We start from the raw sequence: 25150 nt of genomic DNA, 5'->3' as shown, positions 1-25150 counted from the left end.
CCCACCCCATCCTACCACCCTCTCCCTTAAATGTCTTTTTTACTAAAAGAGGCAACTTTTGACATTTGGAACCATAAAATGCACCGGAATGACTCAGTGACAAAGGTGGTTAAACGCACCATAACTTTGCAACTATGCTGTCAAAATACAATCAAACTATGATTCTGCTTAGAAGTCACACGAGAGAACAAACAAATAAAGAACTAAGGGGTCGTTTGGTTGGGAACAAGATATCCTGGAGTTAGCTATCCTGAGATAACTTATCCCACCGTGTATATGGGATAACTTATTCCATCACTATGATATAAATGGTGGGATAAGTTATCCCAAACATGACAACCAAACAAGATAAAAAAAATTTATCCCATCACTATTATATTTAATCCCTCACACCAAACGACCCCTAAGTTATTTATAAAGTTACCGTATGATGACAGTATGAACATGTAAACAATCTCCTCTTCAAAAAAAAATCCTTATTTCACTGTCATCAAGTACCAAAACCATTCCAGCTAGCAGATGTAGTTTGTGCACAAATATTAAGAATTAACATCAAAAGTGAATTTTTAATCTGTCAAGGCATTATATCCAACCTGTTTCTCAGCCTCTGTGAGTCGACTCCAAAGAATTCCAATCCTTTTGCTGATAGCTCTCTCTTGCCCCTGATATGAAGGCTTCAACGTTGCATAATGCTCAGCAAAGAAAAAATTATAACCACTTCGATTTGGCTTGGGTCGAGAGGGGTCCTTCAAAGCCAACTGTCTTTTCCTAATCCTTTGGGAAGGCCTAGCCAAAGTATTCACCTTTTGGAATTGATTTGGTAATGCAGGTGTATGATACAGTACACCATTTAAATTCTCCGAGCCCAGGTTCACAGAGATTACATAACCATAATCAAACTTTGCATCAATTGTTCCTACCAGTGAATTCCCATCCTCCAGATTATAGCTCACTGCAAGTTGCATGATAATTTGGACACATGATAAACATGTCTAGCCACTGTTAAACAGACTATTACAAACACATACGAGCTACAGAAAAAATAAATAAAAAATAAAAAAGCAAAGTTGCAGGAGAGAAAAGCAATCCCCCTACAAGCAACATCAAGTTTCAATACTTCTTTGTTGGAGCTATTTTGAATTTTCAAACAAATAAAAGGTGATGCACTCCATCTCATATGAAAGTAATGGGACAAAACAACAACATAAACAGGAGTCAGGATCTCATGAAAGAAAATTAAGGTTTTAAAAGATTGGAAGCACACCTGAACTTTGATCCATAGCAGCGCTATCATCATTAGCATGTTCAGCTGCAGAGCCACTGACATTACTGCTTGTAGGATCTGCAGAACACATACAGCAACAACATTTTCAGTTTTTATTTTACAACAAAAACATTAAAACGGATATAGGTAATTGATTGCAAAGTTTCCACCTACCAGCCACAGAAACAGAAGGCTCTTCTTTCCGAAAGTAATAAACCTGCTCAAAATGATAAAGCTTGGATAGATAGTATTTCCGCAAGACAAATGAAGCACTGGTCACAGAAGATGGAAATCTGAATATTCCTTTCACCTCCCCCCATTTTCTCTCTCTAATAACCTGCACCAAGTTCACAATACAGAACCTGAGTGAATACAAATCACATTACAGCAACCATATTAAGGGTGAAACAAAATTATTTTGGTCCTGATAAGAAAAAGAAAAAGTAAATTTGAGAATGTCAAACCAGAAATAAATTCACTGATTAGGTCTGCGAAAATCATCTGACGCAGTTCATGAGTGCTTGAACAAGAATAAATCAAAGGTAATACAAACCAAAACAAGTAGGTGACATCAGCTGATGCATTCTTAATTCTTGTTCAGGCAGTTGACAAATAGAACAAAAAAAGAACTCATTTAGGTAACACTCGCACACAACACCTGCAGATCCATCATTTCTCCTGCGACCACCAGATCTAGATGCTCTCTCTCCTCTGAGACTCTCTCTTTCTCTCACCTTTGAGATGGAAAATATGAATGACTCGCTATTTCATTTATTACTCTCTTCACCGGCTGCCACCAACAAATATGTTCTGTCCCATCTATTTCTTCAGCGACAATGCCTACTGCAGGTTTATCTTGACGGCGACTTCTACCAGCGTGGTTAGGCTTCCCTTCTTTCGTTCTTCATTCCGGCAGCGTCGTTAGGGTTGTGGCATCAGTATATGCGGCAACAACAAGGAGGAGCAAATCTGGCAGGGTTCCACCAGTCCGACGGAAAATCAATCACCTCATATTCCCGTTTCCTTGTGTCTTTCGTCCTTTGCTTTTTTTCTGGGGACTTTTGCGATTTGCACTAATGTTTTACTGCGCATAATTGTGTTTATTAGACTAAATTTGTTTTCAGATTATTTCCTGTCATTGTTGATATGATTTGCCCTACTTCCCTGCCTCTATTTTTCAGTTTTGCTACCTGCCTGTTCATAGCTTATAGTGTTTCTTGTGTTCTTGCCTATAAACCATAGGGGTCATTTGGTAGGATGCATTAGAAAAAATAATGCATGTATTACCTTAGTGTACTACTAAAACTTTGTTTGGTACACTTTTTCAATCTATATTAGTTATACACTCTATTTAGTATATTATGCTATGTATAAGTAATACATGAGAAACGGTGGTATTAGCAATACAAGGTGTTTCAATGCATGCATTAGCATGATTAAAGACATAATTGTCCCTCAAATCTTTTTCCACATCCTATCCACCATATTTGTGGAGGGTATTTCCGTAAACAAATAAATTTCTTGTGGAGAGCATTGACGAGGAGGAAACGGGGGGAAATGGGGAGAGATATAAGAAGGTGAAGAAGGAAGCAAAATTAGCGATTACAATGGCCAAAACAATAGTGTTTGAACACTTGCATGAAGAACTATAGGACAAAGGCAGGGAGAAGGTACACAACTTGCTAAGGCAAGAGAGCAGAGTGCCCGAGACCTAGACCAAGTAAAGTGTTAGGAAGATTAAGGACATGTACGATTGAACCAAGACACAAGTGAGGAGACTCGGAGCACTTTCCAATCATGACAGGGTAGCAAGAAGGAGCAACGCGTAGTTTATTTTTATTTTGCCTTGGTGATGGATGTACTGACATGACATATCCAAGGGGAGGTTCCTTGGTGTGTACTATTTGTAGGTGATATAGTATTGATTGACGAGACTCACGGCGGGATGACGATAAGCTAGAGGTTTGGAGACAGACCCTGGAGTCTAAGGGTTCAGGTTGAGCAGGATGAAGGCAAAGTACTTAGAGTGCAAGTTCAGTGACGTTACCCATGAGGTAGATGTGGAAGTAACGATTGATACTCAGGTTATTGCCAGGAGAAAAATTTGAAGAATGTCCAGGCTTATTAATCCAACAGTTGTGGGGCAATAGATGGGGTAGATTGGGTGGAGCTTAAAGCATCAGGCACTAGGGTAGGTATTCTTTTGATCTGGGACAAAAGGAAATGGGTTAAGGTGGATACGTTGTCATTCTATTTCTTGTATGTTGGAAAGTTCTAATGAGAACTTTAGATGGTGCTTTACTAGTATTTTGGTCCTCGCACAAATCCGGAAAGGGAGGAGATGTGGGATGAATTAGCAGGAGTCAGGGAGCTCTAGGAAGATAAATGGTGGGGTGGGCTTCAATGTTTGTAGATTTAAATGTGAGAATGCACAGTACCAGAAAATCCACAGGAAGGGAATTTTTTTCAGACATAATCAAAGATCTTGAATTAATTGATTTGCTATTACAAGGAACACAATTCACTTGGTCCAGAGGTGTTAACTCCCTCAAGCTTCAAGAATAGACAGATTTCTTATTTCACCAGATTGGAGTGATTCCTTTAGAGTTGTGAGACAAATTGCTTTGCCAAAGGTAATCTCAGACCACAGACCTATATTACTGGAAAATGGGGATTTGGATCCATCTCCATCATACTTTAAGTTTGAGAATATACGGCTGGAGGTAGAAGACTTCACTGATAAACTTAAAGTATGGTAGGAAAGTTACAACTTTAATGGTAGGCCAGACTTCATCTTCAGTCAAAAATTGAAAAGACTGAAAAAAGATATCACAATCTGGAACAAAAAGGAATTTGGGAAACTGGAGAGCAGGAAGTCAAAGGCCTTGAATGATCGGTTATCATTGGAACATACCATCGAAGGAAGGCAACATAGTCCCAATGAGGCAGAGACCATGACTGCTTTGAGAGTCGAAATTCAACAAGTAGCTAAAATTGAAGAGGTATCTTGGAGGAAAAAGTCCAGGTGCTTGTGGCTAAAGGAGGGGGGCAGAAACACCAAATATTTTCAAAAGACTGCCGATTCAAATAAGAGATATAACTGTATTGACAGGCTATTGGTGGGGGGTGAGATCATTGAAGACAAGGAGATGGTGAAGGGGAAAACTCTGGAGTTCTTTGAGAACTTATACACTGAACCTGTATCATGGAGGCCACCTACAATTTTTGAAGACATAGCCTCCTTAACTGAAGAGGAAAGCAATTTCATGGAGGCTATGTTTGAAGAGGAAGAATTATTAGCGGCCATAAATGTCAGTGCACCTAACAAGGCCTCTGGGCCTTATGGGTTTACTATGGCATTTTTCAGAAATCATGGGACTTTATCAGGCCAGACTTGTTAGCAACCTTGCAACATTATCACCAACATTGTTAGTTGGTAAATCTTGCAATGCTTTATTCATAGCACTCATCCCCAAGAAGAAAGGAGCAATAGAGCTGAGATAATACAGGCCCATTAGTTTAATTGGCAGCACTTACAAGATTGTTGCAAAGATCCTAGCAGGAAGATTAAAGAAAGTAATTGGGAAGTTGGTCTCAAATCATTAGAATGCATTTATTCAAACGAGGCAAATTACAGATGCCTCCCTCATAGCTAACGATGTCCTAGACTGGCAGCAAAAACAGGTGAATGGTGGTTTGTTATGCAAGTTAGACATTGAGAATGCATTTGACCCATTGAATTGCTCCTACCTCATTTCTATCCTCAAGCAAAGGGGATTTGGGGAAAGGTGGATCAAGTGGATAACATTCAACATATCTACAGTTTTAAGTACTCAATCCTCATCAACAGAAGCCCAGTAGGATTCTTCTCCCCTCAGAGAGGATTAAGGCAGGGTGAACCTCTCTCTCCTTTTCTGTTCATAATAGCAATGAAGGGACTGAGCAAAATGTTGGACAAAGCCAAGCAATGCAGTGGATAAATGGTTTTGATGTAGGGAGGTATAGACCATTTGTTATACACAGATGATACACTGATTTTCTGTGGGACTGAAAGGAGTCAGATCCTATATTTAAACCTAACTCTTGATTTTTGAAGCTATTTCAGGTCTCAACATTAACATGCTGAAAAGTGTAATCTACCCCGTTAATGAATTGCTTAATATAGAGGAACTAGCTGCCATCATGGGGTGTAGCATTGGAGCATTTCCAACCACCTATTAAGGACTTCCTCTTGGAGCTAAGTTCAAAACAGAAGGTGTCCGGAGTGGAGTTATAGAGAAATTTGAAAAGAGACTGGCTTCTTGGCAAATGCAGTATTTATCTATGGGAGGCAGACTTACTTTAATCAGTAGTGTGCTAGATAGCATTCCAACTTATAATATGTCTCTCCACCCCTTTCCTGGAAAGGTCTTGAAAAAACTTGACAACATAAGAATAAGAAGGATTTCCTTTTGAAGGAAACAACAATGTGCATAGGGATGGCAATGGGGCGGGGTGGATGCGGGGGGGCGGGTTTAAGGCTATGTGGAGCGGGGCGGGTTGAAGTGGTTTTTTTTTTAATTAATGTGGGGCAGGACGGGTTGCGGATATATGTGATTTTATGTGGGTTCAAACTTAATTTTAACTTTTTACCTGTTATAAGAGTGATAGAGCATTATTTATTAAGATAATTTCATTAAAGCTACTAAAATATTCAAGATAATAAATGAAAATGGTTCAATAAAAAATAATACAATTTCTTACGTGTTTCCTAATTGACCTCGAAAAAATAAAATTTTAAGTCACTATCCTATTAAATTAATTCAACTTAATGAAAAAATGAAAATTTTTTTTAGTATCAAACATAACTAGAAAAAGAAAATATTCAAAAAATTATGCGGGGCGGGGTGAGGTGGGTTGAAAGTGAAAAGAGTTGCTATGCGGGGCGGATTAAAAAAATCTCGGGTTAAGCTCAACCCGCACCGCCCCGCCCTACACCGCCCCATTGCCATCCCTAAATGTGCACAATTTTCACCTAGTTGAGTGGGACGAAATCATATTGCCTAAGAGGCTAGGGGGTTTGTGCATAAAAGATTTAGCCTTACATGACAAGTGTCTCCTGATGAAGTGGCTATGGAGATATACACAGGAGGAGAAAAGCTTATGGAGGGAAATCATAATTGCCAAGCATGGAGCACTGAATCACTGGAGATCAAAGCTGTCAGATGAACCATATGGGGTTGGATTATGGAAGTATATGTGCAAGCTATGGAAAGAGTTCTCACAGTTCCACAATCTTGTAGCAGGAAATGGCCAGAGAATCAATTTTTGGGAAGACAAATGGCTTGGGAATTCTCCTGTAATGTTCAACTTCCCAACATTTTTCCTGACTCAACAGTCTAACAGAACAGGGAAGGAAATGTTTGGAACCTAATCCTCAGGAGGAACCTACCAGACTGGGAGTTAGAGGAAATGATAAATCTGCTAGCAGCACTTCATTAGCAAACATCAACCCCCTATGCCCAAACCAATTCAAATGGGGAGTTACAAATAAAAAGGAATTCTCAGTGAAGGTAGCCTACAAACTTCTAGGTCCACTGAGCACAATCACAGAGAGTTGGTCATGGAATCTTATTTGGAAGAGCAAATTCCCCCCAAGATAAGTTGCGCAGTTGGACTGCCATGTATGAAGCATGTTTGACACAAGACAACCTAGCAAAGAGGAAGTTTCACGTGTTCAACACTCAACGGATGCTATATGTGCCTGAGGGAAACAGAAACACATAGCCACCTTTTTCTACAATGCCCTATGGCATCGAATCTATGGAGCATGTTTATAACACTTTTTCGGCTCAGATGGGTCATGCCACAAAACATCAAAGATGCATTTGAAAGCTAGGACAAATGGAAAGTTGATAGCCCCATCAAGATAATATGGAAGATGATACCAGCAGCTATTTGTTGGAGTATATGGAATGAGAGAAATAAAAGATACTTTGATGGGATATCAACTACCTACCAATCTCTAAGAGCTAAATGCCTTATGTATCTATATAGCTGGGTTTATTTTTATTTTTTTTAGCAAGATAAAGTTGTATTCCTCAGCAATGTGGGTATGTTGTCAACCATCAAAAAAATTACAGTGCAAGTAATCATAATTACAGAGAGCCTAAGAAGTCTACTAGCTGTTCTACCTCATCTATACCCTCTTCTTTACACCAAAGATATAAAGTATTAATGCAATTTTCTTTACTTTTTGCATTGGATTAGTAATATTCTCAAAACATCTATTATTTCTTTCCTTCCAGATTGACCACCATATGCAAGAAGGGACTATGTTCCACCATTTTTTCTGTTTTTTACTCCCACCTCTCGTCATCCAGCAGGTTAGAAGATCTGCCATATGCTCAGGCATCACCCATGGTTTTTGGAGGATATTAAGAAACATATGCCACACCTGAGAAGTCACTCTACAATGAAGAAACAAATGACTATTTGTTTCCTCCTTTTCCTTGCAAAAGAAGCATCTTGAGACAATTTCAAAACCTCTCTTTTTTCAGTTTCTCCTGAGTCAGACACGCTCTTCTAGATACCGTCCATGTGAAACACTTGATCTTGGTAGGAATATTAGATTTCCATATTTGTTTCCAAGGTCCAGGGATATTCCCAGGTTCTGAGGATAAATTTCTTCTGTACAATCTTCCAACTGAAAATTTTCCATCCCTATCATGTTTCCATCTGATTGTATCAGGGCTGGTATTTAAACCAGAGAAATCATTCAATCTTTGCAGTAAGCGCTGGGTTTATTTGTCCCCTATAGATTCCCTGGATACCCTTTTGAACTTTGCTAGCTCCTTCTCTTTATTATAATGTCTGTAATGGAGCTTCTTAGTTATTTTTGCTACTACTCTATTGTAACTTACATGCATCTCCTTGGTGCCAGCAATGGAAACCTTTGCTTCAGCAAAAAAGAAAAAAGGAATTTGCTTATTTGGAAGTTAGAGGCCTAAGGGCATTGTTGGAAAGAAATACACAAATTGTTGTTGTAATTAAACTTTCTTTATTATCATGATCATGCATATACATTCATTTGTCATGGATCATGGATATGGTATGGTGGTTACAAAAGATTGAGGAAAATCCGAGGTTGATATGGGGTAGTGATATTGTGATGATGTTGAGGTCATTACCGGAGGAGTATATGGACCTCGCAAGTCTCCCATGCGTCCTAGCTAAGTGCATGCCACTATTAAGCAGGTTTATACTGGTAGGATCATTGGTCATTGCAATCCATGTTATCATTTTGCATTGCTTTGTACCTTTTTTTGTTTATCCGCCTTAACTGATGCTCTTGTATTTACTTATCATATAATTCTAGTTAGCTTCCTTATCCCCATTTTGCAACAGTTAGTGGACTATTATATTGACTTAGCGAGATCCATTAAATACTTTTCATGATATAATTTTCTAACTCTAGCGCGATAGGCATATGATGCCAACTAAGAACATATGTTAGTGTATTTATTCTACTCTTGTTGCATCTCTTTTATGCAGATCCTAGCACTAGCAGATTCATTTTATCTGAAGTGTTGGTGAGCTACCTATCGTTCAAAGTGCCTAGCTTCTTCTATCTTGTATATCTGTCTTTTTACGATTTCTGATAGTCTTATATTTTGAAGTAATGTATTCAATTTAGATGCACTTCTACTACTAGTGACACTAGATTTTGGGTGTATTTCTTACTTCTGCACTTCTATTATATCCATGAAAGCTTGGGTTTTGAGACTTGATTTCGCTAGTCTTATTATTTCCACATGATTGCTTGATATTAATTTTGGTGGAGGGTTGGCCTACCTACCGGTGGGATTGTGCAATTACCATCATGACCATGGATTTTGAGTCGTCACACCTCTTATTTGTGAAAAAAAAAATCATTTTTCTTTAATAAATATCATCTTATAATTCATAACTTACTACAATCGGTACATTATTGTCAACCTTTAACTAAAAAATATTATAATCAATAAGTTCTCGTACCTTTTCCTACGCCTTGCATGACTACTACTTATCACAAACCTATTTATCCATCAAAACATTGAAATATGATAAGAGTGTCAACCTTTAACTAAAAAATATTATAATCAATAAGTTCTCGTACCTTTTCCTACGCCTTGCATGACTACTACTTATCACAAACCTATTTATCCATCAAAACATTGACATATGATAAGAGTGTTTTCTAAGGATATGCTAACATCTTTGTAAAACATATTTTCCATAAACATTTTCTACCAAATGTGCCTGTGTAACAAGTTAATTATTGCGCTTCCTATTACCAAAAATAATCATGGAATATGACCTGTCAAAATTTTGGCAATTTTCAACTTTTTAAGAAAAAAGTAAAACAATTTCCTTAAAACAAGATTACACTAATCAATTTATTTAAAATTTGAACCCCAACTTACGAAATTTCTTAATTAGACTACATTGACATTTCTTGTTTGGCATCTATAAAAGCCACACACCTCTTTAAGTTTTATATATTCTACTCCAAAAGAAAGTGTTTTTTTTTGTTAAAGTATCAAATATGGCTACAAAAAAGGCTTAGGAATACTAGGAGAACTATAGTGAAAATGTGAGAAACTCCATCCTAAATAGTAGAAGAACAACAAATTTGTTCAAGAAAGCAGAAGAACTTTCTATTTTGTGTGATGTAGAAGTCGCCATAATTATTTTTAGGCCGGGAATATCCAACCCATTGCTTGGAAATCAACAAGTCTGGCTCGGGATGTCTTAACGAGGTATTTAAGTTTTACAAAGTACGAAAGGCTTAAAAAGTTTGTCAACCGTGAAACCTATCTTCTAAGGAAAGCGGATAAGAAAGAAGAACAAATTAGCAAATTAGAGAAAATAAATGAGGAGAAGGAGATGGAACTCCTCTTCAACCAACTAATGGAGGGAAAAAGTATTAATGAACTTGATGCAAGACAAATGAAAGGTTTGTTAAAGGTGTTTGTTGCTAAAATGGCTAAAATTAACAAAAGAAAGATACAATTGGAAAAACCTCCAAATCCTCCATCCAACAACAAAAATGTTATATCAACAAGTCTAGTGGAAGATTTATTGAATGATGGTTATTTTTTTGAGACTATGGCTGCAATAGGGGATGGAAGCGGTACAGAGACTGGACCAACAGAAGGCAATGACACCAATGCTGAAGATGATGGACATTCCAAGGACCTCGATTGAGAATATAATAATTATATTGTTTTATCACTGTTTTTTCAAGTTGCTTTTTCATAGTGTGCGTCTTAATTTGTTGCATTTTTCTATCCATTTTGTGTTATTGTACTTTTTATTTCAATTATTTATGAATGTTATTCTATTTTGTTGGAAAAATGAACTTATGTTGTTCAACCAACAAGTTAATTGTGTCAAACTTTTGGACTAAGTTGAATCTTTATTTATAGCCGTATATATTTTATTTCTCTTCAGTTAGCAACTTGTGATATTTGATACAAAAGGTATTTCATGTGCATGTTAAAATTTAGAAATTACTACCCTACATATAGCAGTGTATTCAATCCATCAAAGAAAAGCTTCAATCTTTATAAACCTCGCGAAATAAAAATTCTAGTCTCAACATTCACCATTTTTAGGGGGTGTCGAATTGGATTTTTTTAACTGACTCATAATCTAAAAGCTAAAAGCCATAAGTTGGGAACACCCAACTTTTGGCTTTTGACCTTTTTTTTTATACTTTTTCAGCCTAAAAGAAAGTGCTTAAAAGCACTTTTTGTGTTTTCAAAAGTCTCTCTCTCGTATATGGTCGTCCTTTGCAGTGTTTTGGACGGCAAAAGGGGACAAGGGTCTGCCTCGCCACAAGGCGAGGCGAGCGGCGAGGTGCTCGCCTTTTTGAAGTGCGGCACCATTTAATACCAAAAATTAAAATATTTAATTGCATATGTAAATAATCAAACAATAACATATTAGCAATTTTTTCAATTCAAAAACTACAAATAGATAGTACTTACTAAAAGTCTAGAACTTGAATGAGAAAAAATAGAACAAAAGTCAAAACAAAGGTAGAAGTGACTCTAAAGTCTGATGAAGAAGAAGAAGAAGGAAAAAGAACAGAGGAAGAAGAAATTTGAAGAAGAAAAGAAGAAATATGTATTGGTTAGACTTTGAAGTCGCCGGAAAAGTCTGGCTAGTTGCCAGAGGAGTCTAGTCGAAAACCCTAAAATTACCTTTTAAACTTTTAAAACCCCTAAATTGGTCGCCTTTTTTTAAAGAAAATACAAAAGGCGACGCCTTTCTAGCCTTTCTCGCTTCTTGCCTCTCGCCTTTTGTCGTCATGGCGTCGCCTTTTGAAGATCGCCTCGCCACAAAGGTAAAAGGCGATGAAGGGTCGCCTCGCCTCGCCTCTTGCCATTGGCGACGAGGCGATCGCTTTTCACAACACTGGTCCTTTGCTCTCCTCCTTGTCTTCTCTTCTTCTATGCCTTTCCTATACTCTTCCCAGTTGGCCCCCTACATCTCCTCCTCCACTCCATCTCTTCAATGATTTAGTGTTTGAAGTGGTTGATAAAGGTTGCCCAAATATGAAGTTGTTACCTTAGAGCTTTATTTGAGATGGTCAAAATAGCATGGAGTTTGTGGATTTGAGGTGTTTGAAGGAGATTTTAATGTGGTTTCACCCGGTGAAATTTGTATGTTTAGATTTGCGGTAATGGATAGTTCCATAGAAATAGGAAGTTGTTAGTGGCCTCACGATGGAGTCGTGGTAATTTTTCTAACCTTGGTAACAATTCAAGCAATTATTAGTTGCTTTTGAACTTTTAATCTCTAATTGTAGAATCACAAATTTTGTCAGAAGTGTATAATCAGTGCATACTTGATGAATATTCGATATATAATTGGTGTATCTTAATGTACAATGTATGTATTTATCATGTCATAATGACCGAAGATTGCATCTTAGTATTGATTTTCTCATCTTTTCTCCCCTTAAACCTCACTCCTCTAAAGCTACAACAAACAACTGCAATTTATAAGGTATCACTCAAGTTTACACTGTTTTACCTTTAAAAATTCCCACCTTATCACCAAAGTGGTTCTAACATTTTGTATGGGTCGCACCCGTGCATTCAAGATTTGACATATTTAATCAAAATTTTCATGGATTATTAATTGGGAACTTCTTATGCAGTTAAGCCAAGCCCAGTGGAGCCTTTTGGATGTATATATCTCAGATATACAAACATCTGCATGCCTATACGTATTCACAAAGACAACATGTATGCTTTTTATAAGATAGGGAAATTTTATTAAGGCAAGTACTAAGACTGTCAATATACAGCAACAAAATACAAATGCTCTTTAACTTGGCATAAACATAGTTGTGTCGTATCATATATCCTAGCTTCCTCAGCCACAAGTGTAAGTTTTTGTATGTAAAGGGGAACATGTATTTAACAAATGAAACCAGAGAAAGAATAGGAAAAGCTTCACAGACCTTCGAACTAGCATTTGACGGGGATAAGTCTAAAGGAGTCAAAACCCATTATTATATTTTAACATGATTTAGGATCTATGAGGCTATGACATCCAATTTAATCAGAAGGAAAAGAATTAGTTTCATGTGTCAACATGCTTACATTTACTGTAGCTTCTTTTTCTCTTTTTTTTTATTAGGCATTTTACTGTAGTTTCATACCAAAGATTCTCTCTCAAAAATTAAAATACATTTTAAAGTGAAAGATGATATATATGTCACAAGCAAAATGTGTGTGTGTACATACCTTTTCTATTCCACCTCGAGATGTAACCTCCACAAAAAGACGGTGTAAATCTAGTGGTGTTCCTGCTACAAGAGGGATCCTGTAAACCAGGGAAAGTTAGGATGAAAGGAGGAAATATCACACTGACGTTTTTGAAAAAAAAGATCACCACACTTCATCATTGACTTTTTGTTTACTCTATAAGCAATTAGCAAATTTGACAAATCAAAAGAACCTCTTTAACATGAGCCTGCAGTTTGATAAATTACAATTAAGTCATTTCTATGGTCAATAAGATGTAACTAAACTTTGACTCCGATCATTTCTCTCCAAAATGAAGACTTTGTACCCTACAAGATAACAAAAGTTAATCTTTATCTACATTGGTTTGACTACCATTTACAGTACTACAAAAAGTTAAGCTTATCACGCTTATTACGAAAGACTATATATAGAACTATTTATCATCCTATAACTTTGGAATAGTGTCTTAGACGGCGAAAGGCGATAAAAGGCGACAAGGGTCTGCCTCGCCACAAGGAGAGGCGAGCGCCTCACTCGCCTTTTTGAAGTGCGGCACCAATTAATACCAAAAAAGTTAAAATATTTAATTGCATATGTAAATAATCAAAATATCAATAGCAATAACATATTAGCAAATGTTTTAATTCAAAAACTGAAAATAGATAGTACATACTAAAAGTTTAGAACTTGAATGAGAAAAAAACAAAACAAAAATCAAAACAAAGGTAGAAGTGACTCTGAAGTCCGAAGAAGAAGGAAAAAGAAACTGAGGAAGAAGAAATTTGAAGAAGAAAAGAAGAAATATGTATTGGTTGGACTTTGTAGTAGTCGGAAAAGTTTGGCTGGTCGCCAAGGAGTCTAGTCGTAAGCCCTAAAATTACCTTTTAACTTTTAACTTTTAAAACCCTAAATTGGTCGCCTTTTTTAAGAAAATACAAAAGGCGACGCCTTTCTCGCTTTTCTTGCCTCTCGCCTCTCGCCTTTTGTCGTCATGGCATCGCCTTTTGAAGATCGTCTCGCCTCTCGCCATTGGTGACGAGGCAATCGCCTTTCACAACACTGCTTTGGAAACCTTGCAGACCTACACATTAAATGAACTTGCATAAACTAATTCCATCTATGCGTCTATTTATACATGCACTCGCCTACAAAATCCCCTACCTCGTGAATGATTAAACACCCACCTACTAAAAATGGGTCCTAGTACCATCCATGTTCAAAGAACTCTGAAGTGGATGCAATGAGCAAATATCTCACTCGCAGGCCTTAAGGGCGAGCAAACACTCCAACCTGAGATGGGCCTATCTTGTATCGAAAGTTGTTGCACATTATACAACCAGAACAATAAAGAAACAACTTTCTATTTACCCTACTATTTTGTACCTCAAAAGAGATTTCACTTTATGATGCTATTGATGGCTGTAAAATGCAGAGGCGTATCCATTGGTACACTATTACGAAAAAATGTATCTAACATATAAATTTGAACAGCTTGACCTTTAGGTTCTTAATATGAACCGTTAAATTTTAAAAATTATAGGTCCAAAATACATAATATTAGTAGTTTTAAATTTTAATATACACATTTGATTTAATTATATAATTATTTTAGGAATTTTCAATGTAACACTCTTAAACTTAGAAAGATTAAAGCAAAAAAATAAAATAAAAATTAGTTGAAACATCAAAAGTGTTACCGATAACCACTTGGAGAGGTGTTACTCAAAAAAAGAATATAGATATAAAAAATAAATTTCTATCCTCACATAGAGAGGTACACCCAATCATTATTGTATTTTTATATGATACTTTGAATGTGGGTTCACACATCTATATTTAAGTATTTTTAAAAAAGATATAACACTACTATATATGATCGAGCATGGTTCACGTTAACCCACGGAACCCCTCTAGATATGCCTCTGGTAAAATGCAAGGTGAAAATTGTTCCAAATATTCCAGTACAATGTAATACAACACAATACAATAAAATACGATAAACTATGAAAAATATGTAATAATCATCGAAATGGAGTATAAATGTTTCACAAAATAACATTGAACTTCTCATTGAAGAGACTGTAGAACTTATACGATATTGTGCAATATATATGCACAAGCACTCGCCTCCATCAAATTAAACAAAAAAACACTTAGTAATGCAATTATCTCCTAATTAATTAAACTATACCTAAAATGTATAGACATGAAATGAATAATTGTGCAATTGTGTTTTTTCCTCCAGTTTTAATATTACAGTGAGGTCATTAATTATTATTATAAATCAGAAGCAAGATAGATAATCTGAATACAATGAACAACGAAAAGCTAAGTAATTGAAGTCGTAAAATTAGTAAAGGCAAAGAAGAAATAGAAAGAAAATTAGACTAACTGGAAATTGGTTTGCAGTGATGCGGAAAATTGCTGAAGTTTGTTCCAGAAAAGTTGGGAATTTTGAACAATTTCATGGTATTCAGCTTCCGGCTTAGGGTAAGAGAGAGGTCCCCTTGGATAGCCTTGCGGCGGCGACGGCGACTGCAACGGCGGTTGCGGTTGCGGATTGTCAGACATTTTTTTTGCTGTGACGTGAGGTTTCTGTAGCTTTTGTCTTTTTATATTCATATAAAAACTAGGGTACGTGTCGATCAGTGCGTTGGGGTTGTTTTCGGACATAAAAGTTAAAGAGTTTTAATTTTATAATACTCTAATAATTTTAAGAAATAATAATTGAGTTCTAAATTTAAAATTTAATAAATTTATTAAAACAAATATAGCATTTGATAGAATATTTGATATGTGGACTACTAGCTAAAATCGAATTGTAGTCGATAAGTTAATCATAAAATTGGTTTATTGGTATTGAATTATCACATAAACGGTTGGGGAACGGATTAAATTGTTAGAATTAACGGCTTGTTGGTATGATGTGACGGATTATTCAATTTCCTTATCGGATAAATTGTTAAATCTTTAAGAGTTATTATAGTTATATTTTTAATTTAGGTATATTAATCTCATTTAATATTTTGCCATAATATATGAGAGTAATTATATATTTTTCATTTGTTAGTCCTAGCTCCTAAAGGCTAAAGTCGTAAAGCAATGAAAACTATTTACTTTTCTATAATGATCTATTTTGTTTTAAAGAATAGAGTGCAAGTTAGCAGACTAACATAAGTACTGAAGATATGTACATGAAAACTAGCAACAATTTATCGAGTCATTGGCAAAGATATTTCCACTGGACAATGAAAATGAGACAACCAGTTGATAATCTGGATCAACTTATCCATTTGATCTTGTTATTGCTTAAAGTCATCCTTGTCATCCTTTCTGTAAGGTGTGTTCATCGGAAGAAAAAAAAAGATACCATAGAGATTAGAGGTTAGCTAAAGCACCGTCATATAATCGTCTGATAGTTGTTAATCCATTACCGAATCAATCGATATCTTATAGGTTGGCTAGCAGATTAAGAAATTTTAAAATCAATATCTGATAGGTCAAATTGTTAAGCGAAATTATCCGTCCAATAAGCCGCCTAGTTGCCCTATATAATACATAAGTTTTTTTAGAAACTACTTAAACATTATTATATTAATATAAGAACTTTTCTTGTAAGTTTTTTTTAAAAAAAATACTTAAATATTTATTATTAATATAAGAACTGAATTAAAGAAAAATATAATATCTAAAAAGTACTGAATGTAAGTCATATTTAATTAACGTAATAAAAGAAGAAACTCACAAAAAAAAAAGCAAAAAAAAAAAAAAGCATATCTAGAATAGTAGAATAAGGGGTTAATTTGTATTTTACATTGATTGTATTGTATTATTAATTTGTATTTACAGTGATTGTATTAGTATTTTAGTGAAGGTCAAACACATATGCCAGACCCTTAAACTTGTCCCTAAATTTCATTTTGACACTCCAACTCAACCTTGTTTCATTTTTAACCCCTTCAACTCCAATTTTTATGTTCCATTTTGGCACTTCTAAGTGATGTGGCAGAAAGTGTGCATCACACTATTCTCTAAGAGAGTGAAAGACAAAAAAAAGTATTTTTTTTTAAAATAATAAAAGATTACCCTTCAACTCTATTTATTTTATGTACCATTTAACACAAAATACTAATTTTTATGATTTCTTTATTTCTATATATGTTATTCAACTGCAATTTTGCATTTTAAAAATCGACGATCATCTATTAATTATTGTAAAAAATTAAAACTGACGGATTATCATTGTTATTTTTTATTAAAAAAAAGTGACAATTTCTTTTTAAGAGTTTTCCTATATTTTTGCGTGAAAAATAACCGATGAAAGTGCGTCGACTTTCTTTTTAAAAAAATCAATGACAATCTAACGAAGTCTATCGAGTTTCAACATTTTTTTGTAGTGTTATTAATTAGCAATGAACATGAGTTTTTTTTTACTCGTATTTAGTTGAATGAAAAATTAGAAAGCTGTTATTTGAGTTAGTCCAAGTAGACTAGATATGAAAAATATATATGTGATGTTATTTAGATTATCTAATGTTTTTAAAAAAACCAACACACTTCATCGATATTTTTCACACAATAAATGTACAGAAAACTCTAAAAAAAAAAAATTAAAAAAAAAAAATGATGTTCATCCATTATATTTTAACACAATAATGGCATGTGAAGTACACACATCCCACTTTATTGATTCTTTGGAAAGAAGTGTCAAAATGGAACATAAAAATTGGAGTTGAAGGGTTAAAATGGAACAAGGTTGAGTTGGAGTGGCAAAATGAAATTTAGGGACAAGTTTAAGGGTTTGCATATGTGTTTGGCCTTTAGTGAACTAGCAAATTTAAATGAACATACCTTTACAATTGAGGTTTGTGTTAATAACACTTATTTTCCTTGTCATTTAAAGAGACTATATTACATTTATGTTTTTTAATTTAACTTATTTGTAATGATTTTTTAAATCTATTTATTTAATTAAAAGAAAATGTGGTCTGACTAATTTACCCCTAATGATATACTATTTTTTAAAATTTATTTTGTAAGCATATTTTTTAGTTCATTTCCATCCTCTGTTAATGTTATTTTTAGAGAAATTCACGCGATAATTAATCTTCTTGAATCTTGATTGAGAATGCTCATTGTTAATCTATCAACCTCCATTAGTGCTAACAATGTTTTCAAAATTCTAAAAGTTAAAATCACTATTAAAAAAAAAGTCAATTGGTTGATGAAATTAAAAGATTTGATAAACTATTTTCTACTATAAATCTCTAACATTGCAATGTGATTCTTTTGTTTTTTGAGTTTAATCTGTTATGAAAAAAAAAGTTAATATTCGATTTTCTTGCTTGAAAAAACGGGAAATAGAAAAATCTCTTTTAATGTCCTTATTTATTTTTATTTTTTATTTGATGAGGCATAACTTTTTTGATAAAATAATATAAGTCAAATTCATTTGTTCCTTCGATTCGTCTTTCTACGATTTTTTTATGATTTGAGGATTGTAAATAATGTATTTCTCAAATATTGGACGTCGATTTTGACAAACACATTATTTGATACTTCGATCTCTTTATGAATATTTCAGAGTATTCACGAGGTTCTTTTCTTTTCGATTTGACGTTGCATGTGTGGTTTAATGTGTTTGTGCACCTCTTTTCATCTTTAAAATTGTAAAATAATATGAATTGAAATTTTTTTTCCCACCGAATACGAATTGAAGTTGCAATAGGGATAAACATTTTTGACAAGAGGATTAGTAGAAAGAATTTGATTAAAAGGACCATAAAGAATCAACATAATATGTCAAGCCACTAAAAATTTAGATGTCCTATTAAAAATGTTAAACATAAAGTTATAATTACAAAATATGTGTCGAGGAAGTAAGCAAAATTGTTTGTTCAAAATAAATGAAAAGAAATTAGTGGTATGAGTCAGATTTGGAGATAAGATTTCTAAAACTATCCTATTTATTTTTAGGGGAAATGGCCCGATATACCCTTCAACCTTGCCATTTGAAGTTGATATGCTCATCGTTATGAAAGTGATTCATATATACCCTTACTGTTATACAAACGACTCACATATACACCTACCGTTACAAAATGAGCTAACATATGCCCTTTATTTAACGGAAGTGAAAAAATTAGTTTTAAATTTATATTTTTGACTTTTAATTTTCTTAAAAAAAATAATGTAGGGGTATATATGATCCTTCTAGAAAAGTTCAAGATATATTTTAATCTTTTTCATACATAAATTATTTTTTGACTTTTTTGATTATCATTATTTGAGTTACTTATTCTTATTTCATTTTTTTCTATCATTCTATAATGTAAAGAAAAAAAAATTAGAACTGATTTTTTTGTGGCTAATTATAATTTAAAACTTATTTTTGGCGATATTGTAATTTAGTTTTTGGATTTGAAAAAAAGATTGGTAATATATAATAAATTTTACAAGAAAATTAGTGAAACACAAATAACTTTGATCATTAAAATAATAAATTTAAGTTAGTCATTGAAATAAAAAAAAGTAAAAAAAAATACGTGTGAGGAGGATTAAATATACCAATATGAATTACTTTTTAAGAAAAAATTGAAAAATTAAATTAAGATTAACGTTTTCCCTTCCGTTAGAGGAAAAAGGTATATGAGAGCAATTTGTATATATATGAGCAACTTTCATAACAAGGGGGTATATCAGCTCTAAATGACAAAGTTGAGGGGTATATCAGACCCTTTTCCCTTATTTTTATTATCTTGGATATTTATATATTTCTTGATAAAACATACTCCCCTGTTCCTATTTATATATCACCATTTTGGATTTCACGTGCATTAAGAAACTAAGTAAGTTTACTATATTGGCATAGAAGGAAGAGACAATAACATTTTCAGTCTCACAAAGAATTGTCATAGACACTCATATATATGAAATCAATAAGATAAATGTTTCATTTTGGACATTTTTGCTTTCAATAAGTAAATTATAAAGAAATATTAATGAAAATATGTAGAAGATCTTTAAAATTGTTTATAAAAACAATATATTAAGTATGTATATTAATAAAATATATGTATATAATTCATCGGTTCGGTTCGGTTATTTCGAATAAAATCATAACCAAACCAAATACTATCGATTTTTAAAAATCTAAAACCAAACCAAATCAAACTCAAATAAAATCGGTTTTATTTTATCAGTTTGGATCGGTTTTTATCCAAACCGTGAACACTCCTACCAATGAACATGAATCATTTACTTAGCTTTTCTAAGTTGGTCAAATGTATATTTTTAAGGCTAATAACTTACAAGGGTAAAAAAGAAACAATATGGTAATTTATGCATTGATTTATGAAATGACAAATATTATGAACCAACTATTTATAGAAAGGGATGACATATAAAAAGAAACGGAGGGAGTAGAATTTTTTTAAAAAAAAAAGGATAGTGGAAAGGTAAACATGATATAATGATTAATTTAACTAAACGAGGCTAAAACACGTGGGTGGGAAAATATGGTGTTTTCAAGAACTTGTTCTATTTTGCCAAAAATAATTAATCTATTTTAACGAATGTATTTATTTTGTTGTGCTTGGTAGTTTTGTTCGATGAAAGTAATCTTTCTTTTAAACGCCTTACTTCTTCTAGGTTTATTTTATAAAGTGAAAAATAGTAATATTGGTCTTTAAGGCTATTGCCTTAATTGCAAGTTTGGTTCTTGTGTTATGTGACTTAGTATATTTGACCTTCAATTAATTAAAATAAGTTATTTTAGTCCCTAAAGTTATCAGATTTGAGAATTATTAGATATATATATATATTCAAGTATCATTTTACTTTTATTGTCACTCAATTGTTATTTCTTTTAGGAGTGAATATCTAATCTACAGAATCATTTTTTTGGCAATTGGTGAAGCCCAAACGTACGTGTAGATAATAAAATTTGCATCGAGAAAACAATAATCAAGAACGGAAAAGTATCGCAACATTCGTATTTATTATTTCAAAGTGCGAGTGTTACAATCTCTATGATTCCTCTGTATTCGTCTTTTCAAATATAGTTCAAGGGCTCTTGAGCTTGATCTTGGATTTGTCTTGAACTTGATCTTAAATTCAAGGGCTTTAAAGCTTGTTCTTGAATCTTCGAAGAACTTGAACTTGAATTTTATCTTGATCTTGATCTTGACTTTTACTTGAACTCAAGGGCTTCAAGCTTATTCTTTAATCCGGTGGTTTTGATCTTGATCGTTTTTGAACTTGAATGCTTGAATTGCTAAACTTGTAGTTTATAGAGAAATTTATGGCTTTGTACATGAGCTTTCTCTAGCTTATTGTGTAGAATTTTTGGTTGCTTTTCTGAATTATGATGACCCCGATTTATAGTTTTAGAATAGAGAAGTTGTGATAAGAATAAGATTTCCTTCGGCCAATCAGATTTAACTGACATGACATATGGGCTTTATAGAGCGGGATTTAATTAAATCCATATTTATTAGATTTAAATAATTTACTCAATTATATTAATCCATAATATTTATTTTGGATAAATGTTCAGTAGCTTGGTGGTAAATAATAAATGTTCAGTAGCCATAATATTTATTTGGACAAATATATTCATGAATTTAATATGATCCGAATCATTTTATAAATTTATATTTAATAAATTTTAAATAATTACAAATGCCCCCTTCTTCAAGACTTGTCGAGATATTTTATCTTTCAAAGACTAGGCTTGAAGAATTTGAAGACTTCGACTTGCAGACTCTTCAACTTGTAGACTTGAAGAATTTGAAGACTTCAACTTGCATACTTGAAGATTATGAAGACTTTTACCACGACCCAAGGGTACCCTCTAGATGTAACAAGGTACATAAGACCCCGAAAGGCACCATTAAGCCACTTAACATATCATAACATAAAGTAGCAGAACAATAAGAGTAAAAACGCATTTAAGTCCAAAAATCTTTATAAAGGAAAGCGAAAGTCTAGAATCGTCTCAATTAGCCATCTATTACAATAGTTCAAATGAAAAAAGACATAGCCCAGACAACATAGTTCCAAAAATGAAATACTAGAAATGAAACTCAAAGTGAAACTCCCGTCCTCGAATCATGAGGACTCACCACGAGCGAGAAGAATAGTCAAATCCAAGCTTGAACCAAATGACAATTGCCTTAAGAACCGGACCCTACACTTGGGAAAAATGTAGAGCCTTAAGAATTGGACCCTACACTTGGGAAAAATGTAGAAAATATGGGTTAGTACAAAAATGCACTAAGTATGATAGTCATGCATAAAATCCTTGAAAACATGCTAAAAAGGACATTTTAGTTGTATGCATGCCATTTTGTCACGACCTAGGGTACCCCCTAGACGTAACACGATGTATTTGACCCTGAAGGGATCGCATACAAGCCCTCAGCATAATCATACACATAAAGTCATAAGAATGATGCGAAAAATTTAAAACTTTTACAATCGAAGTTCAACTTCTTTTTCATAAACGAAAATAGGAATCTAGACTTGTCTCAATCACCATCTAGTACAATAGAGAGTACGAATAGGGTCAAAAGCCCTTTACATCAATATAGTCTCAAAAGTAGAAAGTACAATAGAAACTAGAAAATGATAACATCTTGTCCTCGAACTTGAGGACTCACCAAGCCTAGGGAATAGTCAACCCAAGCTTCTCTTGAAGGAAGTAGAAGTACGTCTCAACGATCGGCACCTACACTCATAGTAGATGTAGAAGAAATGGGTTAGCACATAAAGTACTAAATATGGAAGAATGCATAAAATCCTTGAAATATGATAAAAGGAAAATTTAGTGAAAAGTATGCATTTGCCAAGTTTGGAAATCAACATGCACTTTCAAAGTAGAAGACAAGCCATAATCACATTTATATTCATAACATAGTGAAACCATTACCTTAGCAACCCTTAAGGAACCCTTGTGCAATGTATGGTTAGCATACCATAATACCAACCATACTAAGTACTCCTTTGAAGTTACCTTAGTCATACATATCATCTTTGAACCTCATCATAGTCAATAGTCATAAACAAGGAAATAGTCATGTACATTACTTGAACATAAGGAAAGTCATTCATGGCAACTATCCATTCAACATACATGCCTTATCGTAACGTAAAGAAACCATCCCATAACATCCTACTAAGTCTACTTGTGCAATGTAAAAGTGAAGTCCCATACCCCACTCCTACTAAGTAAAACGCGCCAAGAAGTCATAGTATAGTTCATGTCTTATTCATTATCTTATCATATAGGGAAGAATAGCCATAACCGACATAGACCATGTGAGCGACATGGAATCCGGTGTTGTGTAACCCCACACCGAAAGAAGGTGTCCTACTTGCCTAAGGTAGAACTAAATGTATGGCTTTTAGGTGGATTCACTAGCTAAAGACCTATGTGGGCACATAGTTACGGGATAGGGAGGTTGCTTCTAGAAATCCGACCTATTGTATTGGGGGAGGAGTTTCCATCTCATGAGAATAGTTTAGATGACCCGACCTATTATATTGACGGAAGGGCATCTACCTCATTAGCCATATCCACTCGGTGCTAAGCATTATTTCCCAATTATACATAAATAGTCTTGAATTGCATTTACATGTGTGAAGGAATACTTTGCCCTTCATTTAATACAACTCATAAAATAGCTCATAGATTCAATAGAATGAGAATGCACTTTCAACCTTAGAATCAACATCACCATGTGAGTAAACCTTTCACATAATGGTTAATAGTGTTTCATGAGAATATCCTTTCAATCAACACAACAACATTATCATCATCCTAAACAATTCATACATAATCAAGTGTAAGGTAAGGGAAGAATGTCCTTTCAACAACACCTCAATTTACACAATAGTCATAGGATCTTCACTTTCTAAGTGAATCATAAGTTCATACACAACTTTCATCAACATGTACAAACCCTAGAAAATTAACCCTTAAAGGGTCATGAATCATGCTTCACAATTAAACCTTGAAATACTACACTAGGCATGAATAAAACAAGATTCAATAACTAGATTAATATCGATACAATTCATAGTATTCATCTTGCATCAATACACCTATCACAATTCATGAAATTGGGGTCATGGGGGAGTTCATGGGTTCATGGGGGATTTTACAATAAAAATCACCATTAAACATCAAATGATCCATGATATAGGACAATTAAAATAATGAAATCGTTTTTAGGAAGAACCCATGGATAGATTGAAAACCCTAGTTTTATGAATTTGAAATTAAAGAGTTGAAGGGCTTCATGGAGAAAAGTGTTCCATGAATCAAGTCTCCCATACCTTGATTGATTTTTTCCCCATGAAATTGGAGTGAAAAGGATGAATCTTGAAGCCCTAGCTTGACCTTGTTGATGTTCTTCAATGGAGTCTAGAGAGAGAAATATCTTGGAGAGGAGAGTTGGTTGAGTTTTGAGTTTTGAGTTTGTGAGTTGTGAGGTGTTAAAAGGGTTGTTTAATAGTTAAAAGTACTTTAATATATTTAAAATAACTAATAATAACCGACCCTACCCTTAATTAATTAAAATAGAATTTACGAAAATACCCCTTTCTTGGCTGAACCCAAACCAGTTTTTGTAGGTGGGTGATCTATGGATCCCATCCACGGATTGTGGATGGGACCAAGGCCCGTCTTGCATGGGCGTGGTTTGGATCAGAAAGGGTGAATTGGGGGACAAGCTTGGGCAGACTAAGTCTCGACCCACGCCTCCTAACCACGGAACGTGGTTCAACCCACGACTCGTGGGTGCCCAATCGTGGGTTATGTTGTATTTTACAGCTTTTTTGACCTTCCCTTGGGTCCTCCTCAAGGACCCTTGGGGGGGTCCTAGGGGGTCATGCCTTGATGTTTAGGCACTAGAACCCTAGTACTACGTTAGGAAAGTTATTTTAGGATTCTAACCTTACATTTCAACTTCATTAGGCTACTAGACTACATGTTAGGCTCTAGCTTAGGTCATTAGATTTTCGGGGTGTTACATTATCTCCCCCTTGGGAACATTCATTCCCGAATGATGATCTAAACACCAAACTAGGTTAGAAA

General features: G+C 34.3%; 1 protein-coding gene across 1 annotated transcript in view; it reads right to left on the bottom strand.

Moving 5' to 3' along the window:
* Positions 1-15655, bottom strand: part of LOC102602134 (high mobility group B protein 10) — a 17239-nt gene extending 1584 nt beyond the window's left edge. Inside the window, exons 1-5 of the mRNA XM_006344848.2 lie at positions 15443-15655; positions 13048-13126; positions 1439-1601; positions 1265-1342; positions 594-952 (exon numbers count right to left, since the gene is read on the bottom strand). Of these exons, the coding sequence (XP_006344910.1) occupies positions 594-952; positions 1265-1342; positions 1439-1601; positions 13048-13126; positions 15443-15621 (858 nt within the window). The 5' untranslated portion in view covers positions 15622-15655. The remainder of the gene's footprint in view (positions 1-593; positions 953-1264; positions 1343-1438; positions 1602-13047; positions 13127-15442) is intronic.
* Positions 15656-25150: the final 9495 nt, after the last annotated feature.

This window comes from Solanum tuberosum, unplaced genomic scaffold, assembly GCF_000226075.1.
Source record: "Solanum tuberosum cultivar DM 1-3 516 R44 unplaced genomic scaffold, SolTub_3.0 scf00056, whole genome shotgun sequence".
Classification (NCBI taxonomy): domain Eukaryota; kingdom Viridiplantae; phylum Streptophyta; class Magnoliopsida; order Solanales; family Solanaceae; genus Solanum; species Solanum tuberosum.
The sequence above is the reverse complement of the archived record's forward strand: the minus strand, read 5'-3'. Positions and strand labels throughout refer to the sequence as shown.